Genomic DNA, 12,523 nt, shown 5'->3' with positions numbered 1-12,523 from the left:
GGCCTACACAATCTGGGCCCTTTCTACCTTTTGGCTTTACCCATACATATTCTCTCCCTGTCCAAACTTACTTTGTTTTTCTTTCTCAAACCCGCCAAGCTCATTCTCACCTCGGAGACTCAGTGCTTGATTTTCTCTCTGCCTGGAATTCTCCTTCCCTCAGGTTTTCATCGCTAACTTATCATTCAGGCCTCTCGGCTCAGATGTCCCCTCTTCAGAGAGGCCTTCCACTGTTTGTCTCTCCCCAAGAGGCTGTGATCTGTACAAGCTATTCTGTCCTATTCACAGCTGTCACCCTGGTGCCTTGAGGAGTGGACACCCAATAAATATCATTGAATGAATAAGCAATTGGTTGCAGAGAAACGAATAGGAGACAAGGGTTCAAAATCTCCCTGAGATAGTGGAAAACCTTGAAAAAAGTGGAAACATTGACAGAAATAAGAAGTGTGAAGGGTGCATCAAGCTGTGCAAAAAAATGTGAAATTTTGTTTCAGACGTATTGAACTTGAAAAAATGGCAGAAAATGTATGATGGAGACAGAAGAGTGTAGTGATTTGGAGCACAGTTTCTAGAACTGACTTCATATACCAGCACAATCACCTACAAGCTGTGAGATCTTGGGCAAGTTATTTAACTTCTCTGTGCCTCAATTTTCTCACCTGTAAATGAGGATAATGGTATTACAATGGTATTATAGTCCTCTCATAGAGTTGTTGAGAGGACTAAATGAGTTAAAACCTGTAAATCATATAAAACAGTGTCTGGCTAAGAGCATTATTTTTAGTGGAATTTCAGGAATTCTGCATATAGAAGAGATAGTCATATGTATATGTATAACTGATTCACTTTGTTGTGGAGCAGAAACTAACACACCATTGTAAAGCAATTATACTCCAATAAAGATGTTTAAAAAAAAAGAAGAGATAGTCAAAGCCAGGGCTGGGACTAGGGAGAGACTAGTGCAGCACCTACAGGACAAGATTTAAGGAGGCACTCACTTTGAGGGTTGTGCACTTGCCCGACCCCGAGCATGCTTCCTTAAATTTTGCATTCTTGGCCCTTCGCTCACCTCAACCTAATTCTGGCCTGGTCAGAAAAATCAAAGGGGAAAACGCTTGATTAGTAAGATTTTCTAAATCTGGGTACCTGTCACACCTTCTCCCTCTGGTCTTGGCGTGAGTGGTTTTTTGCTGTTGCTAATCTCTGTGTTATGTCACTGTCCTTTTGTTGCTTCTTGGTCTTTTCCATCACTTACATAACCAAGTCCCTGCAGTCAGCCCCTCTGCTCAAATACTCTGAATGGATTCTGTTTTTCTGGTTGGACTCTGATATAACAGTTAATATACTCTAGAGCTCCATAAGCATGGGACTTCAGGGATGTGGGGAAAGAAGCCAACATTTATGGAGTGACCTCAATGTGTTAGGTACTTTTACATGTAAGATATTTAATCCTCATCAGCTGGTGGAGTGGTGCCCACGACATACTTTGTAGATGAGAAATGAAAGATGCAGGGAGGTATGACTCATCTAGGGCCAGTAAGTTACAGAGCTGAGATTCAAACCTAGTTTAAAGGATTATACCCTTTCCACAGTGCAAAGCATCTGGGGGGGACGTGTCCAGATTGTGGGTATACGCCTATCAAAATACAAGAATTTATTTTTTTCCCAGTGAGAGATGATTTTTTATTTTCAGAGATACTGGCCATTAGTAGTCTCCTTCTTCCTCCCCCTTCTCCTCGTCTTCCTTCTTTATTTGTTTATTTTGGTGAAATTCACATAACATAAAATTAATCATTTAAAGTGAACAATCAGTGGCATTTAGTACATTTGCAGTGTTGTGCAACCACTGTTCCTATGTAGTTCCAAAACATTTCCATCATTCCAAAATAAAACCCCTTATCGATTTATTTCTCCCCATTCCCCCGCCCCCAGCCCCTGGCAACCATCAATTTGCATTCTGTTTGTATGGATTTACCTATTCTGGATAGTTCATATAAATGGAATTATATAGTATATCTCCTTTTATGTATGGCTTCTTTGACTTAGCATAATGTTTTGAGGATCATCCACATTGTAGTATGTACCAGTACTTCGTTCCTTTTATTGCTGAATAATATTCTATCATATGTATATACCACACTTTATTTTTCCATTTACCCATTGGCAGAGATTGAGTTTCCATCTTTGGCTATTGTGAATACTGCTGCTATGAACATACGTGTACAAGTATTTATTTGACCACTGTTCTCAGTTCTTTCAGGCATATATGATCTCATTAACTTCTAGCTTATTTTTCTAATTGTAATTCCTATCAATTTAAGATTACAAAGTGACAAAATGTGTAACTAATTTCTGTAAAAAATTTTTCTCTTCTTGAAGTCTTAATCATATTTATAATCTTCTAGTTTTAATTTATTCTCCAAGTTTTGCTCATATTCCTGCCCACTGTATATGTGTGTGTACATGTGTGTATGTGTGAGTGTGTATGTGTGTGTATGTGTGTGTGTGGGAGAGAGAGAGAGAGAGAGAGGGAGCAAAAGTGTTTTTGTTTTTTTGAACATGTAATGTAGCCATTCTGGGACTTGAAGTTTGTATACAACCACCGGTTCATGTTTCATATCAATACTAGCAGATTTATATAAAGTACCATTTCTAGGTTAAAGAGGCCATGCTTCTTTCAAGGTAAATACTAATAGTGAAGGGTTATTTGGAAATTTGGGCAAACAAATAAATGCAGCCATTTTAAGTTCTATGCAAATAAAATTTTATTTCTCTTATTAGGACAAATAAAGAGCAGATGACGGAGGAATCATTGTATTTTTGTAATTTATGTGAAAAGAAAATATAATCTAAAATAAATTGAATGCACAAATAAAGTGAATAACCAAGGTGCAAATTATTTATTTATGAAATGAAACCTCTTGAAAAGGGAGAAATGGTGACAGCAACTTAGTATGCAATATACTACACTTCTGTTCTTACCCTTACATTTTCAAAATCATACATAGTAATTTATTTGCACTCCCATTAATATTAGTGGGAGTTTTGAAACTTATATTCATGTACACATCTTTGAAAATGTATGGGTCGGGCTTCCCTGGTGGCGCAGTGGTTGAGAGTCCGCCTGCCGATGCAGGGGACACGGGTTCGTGCCCCGGTCCGGGAAGATCCCACATGCCGCGGAGCGGTTAAGCCCGTGAGCCATGGCCGCTGAACCTGTGCGTCCGGAGCCTGTGCTCTGCAACAGGAGAGGCCGCAACCGTGAGTGAGAGGCCCGCATACCGGAAAAAAAAAAAAATTAAGAAAATGTATGCGTCAAAGTAAATTGTTAATGAAAAACTGGTTTTCATTTTTAGTGAAATAGTTTCAACCTGTTACCAAAGATGTCCTAGAAGCCACCTTCATTCTAGTCACAGGAGAAGAATTATGTATAAGGTTACTATTTGGAGGTCATCATCTTTTTTTTTTTTTTTTTTAAAGAAGTAATTAATTTATTTATTTTTGCTGTGTTGGGTCTTCATTTCTGTGCAAGGGCTTTCTCTAGTTGTGGCAAGCGGGGGCCACTCTTCATCGCGGTGCGCGGGCCTCTCACTATCGCGGCCTCTCTTGTTGCAGAGCACAGGCTCCAGACGTGCAGGCTCAGTAGTTGTGGCTCACAGGCCTAGTTGCTCCGCGGCATGTGGGATCCTCCCAGACCAGGGCTTGAACCCGTGTCCCCTGAATTAGCAGGCAGATTCTCAACCGCTGCGCCACCAAGGAAGCCCTGGAAAGCCCTGGAGGTCATCATCTTTAAAGCAACTTGGATAATAATCATATTAAAGAGAAAAAAAAGTGTTTTCCCAACACCAAGGAACACAAAAGTTCAGGACCCATGTTGTTTTATACTAAGCAAAGGACCTTGGACCCTTTCAGTGGACCCTTTCAGCCCAGTGCATCTGATCAGTGATAGAGGCATGCTAAGGTGAATTTTAATTAGGACTAAATTGTGGTATTACTCTTTCATACCCTGAACATCTGTTCCCTTCAGAAATGATGATTTATGCAGGCTATCAGAGCAGACAGCTTGCTACAGCTTATGTCACGGTTAGTGGGAAGCTGGTGGTAGCATTTTAGGAAACCAGCATCTAAATGGAGACTGGCCAGTATATATGATATAGGTAATAAGGGGAGGGGAAGCATGATGTGTCCATTTTAAATTTTGAAGCCAAATATTGACCTGACTTTAAAAAAAAATTCTCTTCTAGACCATCTGTTAATGAAGAAAGTAACTTGGACAGTGAATGGGCTGATGCTTCCTACTGATGTCAAAATACGGAAAACCAAGCCTGTTCTTTCTATTAGAATGGAGAAACTTACTGAGAAGACCTCAGTCCGAATTCTTTTCTTTAAGAATGGCACAGGGCAGGATGGGCATGAGATTACAGTGGGAAAGGAAACAATGAAAAAGGTAATTTTGTATTAAATATTGAAGTATAAATTAAATTTCAAAGTTTTTGTGACTCTTGAAATGTTTTTTCTTTTTATATATCGTGTCAACTAATAAACTGAAATATTAAGAAGGCATTATATAGATTGCAAAAATTCAGCTGTTTAGATATATGCTTATTGCACTAACAACATAACTTACTTTAATAAAGCAACAGTATTTCAGGAAATAATTTGGCTAACATAGTTGGCCATTTCCCTAGTTAAAAGTTATGTTTACACTTGAGGAAACATTCTAGTTGGTTATAATATTTTACAAGATATTTAGATTGAAGCCAATTTAACTATCTTCAAATCTCAAAACGGCTCCTTTTCATTTACAATACTAGCAGTAAAACCTAGAAGCACCCCTGTTCTTTGAAAAAATAAATTAAGTCTGAAATAACTAGAATTCAGTTTAAAAATATCCATGTGCATTTTAAAAAGTAAATCTGGATGGGCCTAAGAAATATCATGTAACAATCCAGCAAACTTTAAAAAACAAATTTTAAATTATTACTTGTCATATAAATGCATGTTTTTTAGAAGGTGCTTGTACTTCCCAGATCTTTGATATTTAAAAATATAGAGGAACTAATGGGGATTTGGGGGGAAAAAAAAGCCTTTTTTTTCAGATAAAGATTTTTCACTGTATCTTAAAGTAGCTTGTTAATAATAATAAGAGCAACTAAAATTTATTAAACATGTATTAGAGAGACAGTGAAACATAACCAAACTCTCTAGGTTTTAATCCTGGCTTTGTCATTCACCAGCTATAAGACCTTGGATAACTTACATTGTCTGAGTCTCAATTTCTTTATCTGAAAACTGGTGATAATAATATTCCTACCTGGTAGAACTGATGTAAGTATTCAATGTGATATTACGTGTGTAATACAATGCCTGGCACCCAGAAAGTTCCCATTAAATTCTTATCTTGGTATTCTTATCTTTAGGATTCATAAATATACATCTAATAGTTAGAAATTATTTTTCTTATTAATGGGAAACATTTATTATGAAATGAAGATGGGTATAAATTATTTTGTTATACCAGACTATTTTCAAAATGAATATTGTTTGAAACAGGTGAATAGTTGACTAGATACCGGAAATTTTTATTTTCGAAATATGTATTTCTTCATCTACTGATTTTTGTAGTTGTTTTATAACTACATCTGGGTAAGAGCATTTCTGAGGAGCTGGGAAACTGGGTTTTATTTCCTTCTTATCTGCAGATTTGGATTATGAGTAAAACAAGGGATATTACACACCAGAGCAAATTGCTAAGGCAAGTTGTAACATCTTCCCTGGGGATTTTGAAAAATAGAGAAGGTGGGCATAGCTCTTGGATTGTTAAAATGCAGTCATTCTTGGAGATGGAAGCTAGATTAGATAACCTCTTGAGTTCACTTCAGTTCAATCTCTGTAATTCTATGCCTCAGTGATAAAATTGGGGTAATAGTCACTCTTACAGATTACATGTTCTTAGAAGAAAGGTTGAGTGTAAATAAAAATGTCACTGCTATTTTGCTTTTTGATGCAAAAGAGCAATTCATTTAAAACTGGATGATCAAGGAATTCTTTCGCTTATTTTTTTCTCCTTATAATTTGTAGAATTTAAAGAACTTTCACAATTTTTATGAAACTCTGGACAAGATTCAGTAATAAATGTATTTGTAAATATTTGTCTCAATAGTGCTTTTAAGAATGAGGTAAAGGAGAGGAGGCAATGAAATACTGGTCTTGGATGCCGATAGCATAAAAATAAGACTAGCTAATTATTTTGTAAATAAAATTTAAATTTTGAAAGCTTTGTTGATAATCACAGGATAATGTCCTATTTATTGATTAAATACCAAATCAGTAGTAGGACTAAAAAGGTGGCATAGTCATTGGAAAAACACATTATTTTCTCTTTTATGATAGATTATTAGGACTGCTGGGGACTAATAGCTATTTTTAGATTATTGCTAACTAATATAAAACAAAGTAAAGGACTCTAATATTGTGAAGGTTATTGCAGTGAAATAAGAAGGGAATTATAGAAGACAGGTGATAAAATAAGGTAGTTGAAGCGTAAAAGTCCTCTCTGAGCTCAGAATGGAGCCAAGGGGAAATAACTGTATTTCAATAATAGGTACAAAATCAAAGGCATATCCGTTTATTTATTTTAGGAGGTTAAGTTATTAAGAAGTTTGAAATGAGCACCAAAGTGATATAATTCTTCTCTAAACTCTATGGCCCATCCCTTTGAAACCGGAATCAGATGGTTTTAGAATTACTTGGTATGGTTTTAGTAACAGCAGTAACACAGCACCTGCTACTGTGGAGTATAGGCTAAACATTATCCAAGTGTTGAAAAAGATATTAGGAAAAATTTGTGGGCACAAGATGCAAAGTAAATGGAAGGTGAAAACTGCTCCCGATACATAACTTTTTAAGGTTGGTGTTAGTGGTAGATAAGTTTCTTTTCCCTCGGTTATCTCTTAGAATCATTGTCAGAGAAGTGGTATTAAGCTGTGTGGATTATTGTATTATCCAGGATAGCATCTCCTTTATGAGACATCTTTATTTTTTTCTCAACAGTTAATAATTGTATCTTATTTATTTGCTTTTTCCTTGGTTTTCTGTGTACTATTACTAATGGCATGAGATTACGATGGTGAAGAAAACAATGAAAGAGATATTGAAATAAATGAAAGAATGGAAAAAACTCTCACTCCGGTTTGAACTGAGTGTCCCCTGTGACTATCCTGGTATATCCCTTCACCATCAACTTTAAGATTATCTTTCCCTATCTGCTCTCTTGGATGCCTTTCTCCTAGTGCTCCCCTATCTTCATTTACTATATTGTGCACACATACTAGTGACTTTCTGAGAAAACCTGCATCTGAATCATCTGGGCCATGTGTTAAAATTCAGACTTCTAGGCCCTACTCCAAGCCTACTGAATTAAGAACCTCTTGAACATGGGGCCTGAGAATCTGAATTTCAGCAAATGTCTCCAGATGTTTCCTAATCCCACTAAAGTTTGAGAACTCCTGTTCTGGTGTTCTAAAATCTCAAACTTACTAATTAATGGAAATTTTCATAGACTCCTTGTTTGTTCTATACTTCTCATGTAGTATACGAGAAAGATAATATGTTGTGTGACAGAGAAAACAGTTTATGGGAAATTATAACACTGGTTGCTAGACGAGAACTAGTGCAAGGAGTTCAGAAATCAGGAAGAGGAATATGTCTACAGGTTAGCAAGATGGGAGTAGTGTATGTGTAGTAAGTCTGACTTAGAAAAAAATAAATATTCCCTTAATGTTTGTATGTGAACGTATTTCATTGCAATGACTTTTCCCTGTTATTACTGAAAAACCACAAAAAATGTATTGAGTTACTCACATATGACGGTCAAGATATAAATAAATAATAGACTTTATCAGATACCTTTAAACCAGAGGAAGATTTAGACATCTATGATATTCACCATTTGTTAATTTGAGAAACAGCTCAATAAGCCTAAACAGTAACAGCAAAAAACTTTAAGAAAATATTCAAGTTTAAGAAAGGCCCAACTCAAATGTAAATTCGTGCAACCACTATGGAAAACAGTATGGAGGTTCTTTTAAAAACTAAAAATAGAGCTACCGTATGATTCAGCAATCCCACTCCTGGGCATATATCCAGAAAAGATGAAAACTCTTAATTTGAAAAGATACATGCACCCCAGTGTTCATATCAACACTATTTACAATAGCCAAGACATGGAAACAACCCAAGTGCCAATCAACAGACGACTGGTTTAAGAAGACGTGGTATATTTATACAATGGAATAGTACTCAGCCATAAAAAGAATGAAATATTGCCATTTGCAACAGCATGGATGGACCTTGAGAATATTATACTAAATGAAGTAAGTCAGACAGAGAAAGACAAATGTTGTATGATATCACTTATATGTGGGATCTAAAAAATAATACAATGAATCTGTATACAAAGCAGAAACAGATTCACAGACATAGAAAACAAACTATGGTTACTAAAGTGGAAAGGGAGGTTGGGAGGGATAAATTAGGAGTAGGGGATTAACAGATACAAATTACTATACATAAAATAGATAAGCAACAAGGATTTACTGTCTAGCACAGGGAACTATATTTAATATCTTGTAATGACCTATAATGGAAAATAATCTGAAAAAATATGTATAACTGAATCATTTTGCTATATGTTGCTATGTGTGTTGTGAAACTAACACAGTATTGTAAATCAACTATACTTCAATTAAAAAAGAAAAGAAAAAGAAAGGCCCAATTCAGATGAAAAAAAATGCAGCATGAATAGCATGACTGTGGAATGTTCACACACAAATCAGTAACTATAACAACAGAGGTTTTCCCAGTAGTGTGAGTGAAAATTTAGAGAACATTTTAAGAGATTCAAAAGGTAGCACCTGGAGTAACAAAATTTGATTAAGGATGCTCAACATGGATTCTGACAGGGGAGATCATGCATAATTATTTATGTTGGAAGTTCTTTAAAGAGCTTTTTATGATATATGAGCAAAAGCCTATTGATACTATTATTGTTTTAAAAATTAGTCTAATGTTCATATCAGGGTTTAATATCAGATTAAAAAATATGAAAGCAGATTTTTAAAAATATAAAATTTGATAATGTAGTTTATTTTCAAGAGGCTATGGATAGCCAATTGTTTTCTATTTATTTAGTGTAGATTTTAGGGTTATACAATTGGATTATTTCAGAATATTATAAGTAATTACTTGGTGGTCAGAAATTTTTTTTGAACAAAATCATAAGAGGGAAAGGATGTAGATTTCCTTGGCTGAAATAAAAACAAGTGAGAATTTTCAGTCTAAAGATTCATTTACTTTACAGATGGTAGTTAAGGACAGTTCTTAACATTATGCTTTAACTCCCCTAATCAGTTAAGACATAAGCATGATATTAAATCTGAAAAGGTAAAATTTATTTCTGTTCATTTATTAAAATAGCCTTATGGTTTTTTATCTTTACATTTTATATTTTAATACATTTTAATTGCTAAGAACATATAACAATAATGGTTAAACTGAAAGATTTATTAAATTAGTTTTCATACATACCATTAAAGTATCTTTTTTGAACTTTAATTTCTGGACATTATAGTCACAGAATTTTATGAAGTAGTCTAATCAAGCAACTCAGAAAACTGTGACTTAGAGAAGTTAGCTGCCATATCCAAAATGGAGCAACTGGAAAAGCTAGGACTAGAACCCATTTTCTGACTTGAAGAACAATATTTTTTTGTATGTGAAACTGCCACAAATATACTTTTTCTCACATTTTACTTCCTATGTGTCCTCACCTAAAAAGGAATTAACATAACCATTAAAATATATGAGGATTCTGTTTACGGTCATAATAGAAAAGCTAGTATCATACTAGCTATCCCATTTTAAACAACTGAAAACTGCACAAAATAAATGAGACAGCTATTTTTAAACTTTAGGCAATGGGAAGCACTAGACTGTCATGCCTGAGAGAAGAGGAAGTGTTGAAGTGAGTCTTAACCATTTACCTCATCTTTATACTTGGAGGCAATTTTTGGACTGTGGTGTAGGGAGAGAGAATCCAAGAAAAGCACAGTGATCTCCACAAGCTGAAGAGGAAGACATCAAAAGTCTTGGGAGGCTGAAATGGCTGGAATTTATCGTGAAATGCCATAAATGAGGGAGATATTTAGAGAATAATTCCCAAATTTTGCCTAGGGTTCCCCCTGTACCTTTGGCTAAATACTAAGCTGCTGATGCACATGGTGAACTCCACATGGCCTGGCACAGACAAGTACCAGAGAAAGAGCAACTAATGGGGATGTAAAAAGGAAACAACTATGGGAGTATGCACAGGCCAGGGAGACATTTGTGTTTTGACCAGTTGGAGGGGAGGAATTTTATTGAACATGTAGGGGATTCATGAAGAGACCAGAAAAGGTAATCATGGATCCAAGAAGCTCAATGAAAACTCAGAAAATGCAAAAGAATTAGAATGCCAGATTTGGAAGTCTTGCACTATCTGATTTCAACATTTATTATAAAGCTAAAATAATCAAGACAGACTGGTATTGCCATAAGGATACATATAAAGTGGAATGAAAGCAAGTAGAAAGTTCAGAAATAGACTCACACGTATAGTGACACATTAATCTTGATAATTCAATGAGGAAAAAACAGTCTTTATTGATAAATATTTTTGAAATTAGGTATCTGCATGATAAGAAATTACCCCAATCCCTACCTCATCACAAAACTTAATTTAAAGTTAACCATAGATCTATTCATTAGAAAAGTAAAACTGTAATAATTCTCAGAGGAGACATTTTTTTACAACCTGAGGTAGGCAAAGATTTCTTAGATAGGGCTAAAAAGTATGAACTAAAACCAAAGAAAACAAAAAATATTAAATCCACTTTATCCAAAATTTTAAATCTTCTGCCCTTCAAAAGACAGCATTAATAAAATGAAAAATCTAGCCACAGACTGGGAGAAAATGTTCAGAAAACACACATCTGACAAACAATTTGTATTCAGAACATATAAAGATCTCTGACAACTCAATAGTATGAGGACAAACAGCTCAATAAAAAAGGTCAAAAGATTTGAACACTACTAATAAAGACCTAGAAATAAACCATAGTGCATGAAAAGATGCTCACATTACATATCATCAAAGAAATGCAAATTAAATCCACGAGTTACCACTACACGCATATTAGAAAGGCTAAGATTAAAAAGACTGACAATACTAAGAGTTGATGAAAATCTGGAGTAACTGGAAATTTCACAGTTGGCTGATGAGAATGCAGCCACTTTAAGCTACTTAATAAGTACAAAAAGTAAGTAATAGGCAAATTTAACCTAATCTCCTGGCATCTTCAGATTAAAATAATGGTCATGATCTTTATTATAAGTCATTGTGAAATGTTGATCTTAACAGATAGTCATACCAAGTATATTTTGTCTTAATTCATTAAAAATTTGTAATGAATTTGACAGACTTTCAATTAGCAAAAAAAAGGTATAAAAACAGATTCCCTTTCTCAAAATATTTATGGTAAATTGTAGTTCTCTTCTACTGGACAAGTACAATTAATTTCCAAAGGTGAAATATTTTTAGTAATCCAGTGAATTAATTTCATAATTATCCATTCATTTTCACAGTGTTCGGTATGCTAAATTTCTTCTAAAATTCTTCTTTGGGTTCTTATTTAAATAGTTTGCTTCTAGAGGGCAAACAGCAGAAGCAAGAAGAACTACAATCCTGCAGCCTGTGGAACAAAAACCACATTCACAGAAACATAGACAAGATGAAAAGGCAGAGCGCTATGTACCAGATGAAGGAACAAGATAAAACCCCAGAAAAACAACTAAATGAAGTGGAGATAGGCAACCATCCAGAAAAAGAATTCAGAATCTGCTGCAGAACAGAATAAAGAAAAAAGAATGAAAAGAAATGAAGACAGCCTAAGAGAACTCTGGGACAACATTAAACGCAACAACATTCGCATTATAGGGGTCCCAGAAGGAGAAGAGAAAGAGAAAGGACCAGAGAAAATATTTGAAGAGATTATAATCGAAAACTTCCCTAACATGGGAAAGGAAATAGCCACCCAACTCCGGGAAGTGCAGAGAGTCCCATACAGGATAAACCCAAGGAGAACCACACCGAGACACATAGTAATCAAACTGGCAAAAGTTAAAGACAAAGAAAAACTATTGAAAGTAGCAAGGGAAAAACGACAGATAACATAAAAAGGAACTCCCACAAGGTTAACAGCTGATTTCTCAGCAGAAACTCTACAAGCCAGAAGGGAGTGGCATGACATACTTAAAGTGATGAAAGGGAAAAACGTACAACCAAGATTACTCTACTCGAAAGGATCTCATTCAGATTTGACAGAGAAGACAAAAGCTTTACAGACAAGCAAAAGCTAAGAGAATTCAGCACCACCAAACCAGCTCTACAACAAATGCTAAAGGAACTTCTCTAAGTGGGAAACAC

At 35.1% G+C, this 12,523-nt stretch overlaps 1 protein-coding gene across 1 annotated transcript in view; it reads left to right on the top strand.

The window, feature by feature from the left end:
- Nucleotides 1-12,523, top strand: part of DCDC1 (doublecortin domain containing 1) — a 460,096-nt gene that overhangs the window by 51,884 nt on the left and 395,689 nt on the right. The window contains 1 exon segment of the mRNA XM_055091474.1: nt 4,245-4,447. Within this exon segment, the coding sequence (XP_054947449.1) occupies nt 4,245-4,447 (203 nt within the window).

Source organism: Physeter macrocephalus, chromosome 16 (assembly GCF_002837175.3).
Source record: "Physeter macrocephalus isolate SW-GA chromosome 16, ASM283717v5, whole genome shotgun sequence".
NCBI lineage: Eukaryota > Metazoa > Chordata > Mammalia > Artiodactyla > Physeteridae > Physeter > Physeter macrocephalus.
The sequence above is the reverse complement of the archived record's forward strand: the minus strand, read 5'-3'. Positions and strand labels throughout refer to the sequence as shown.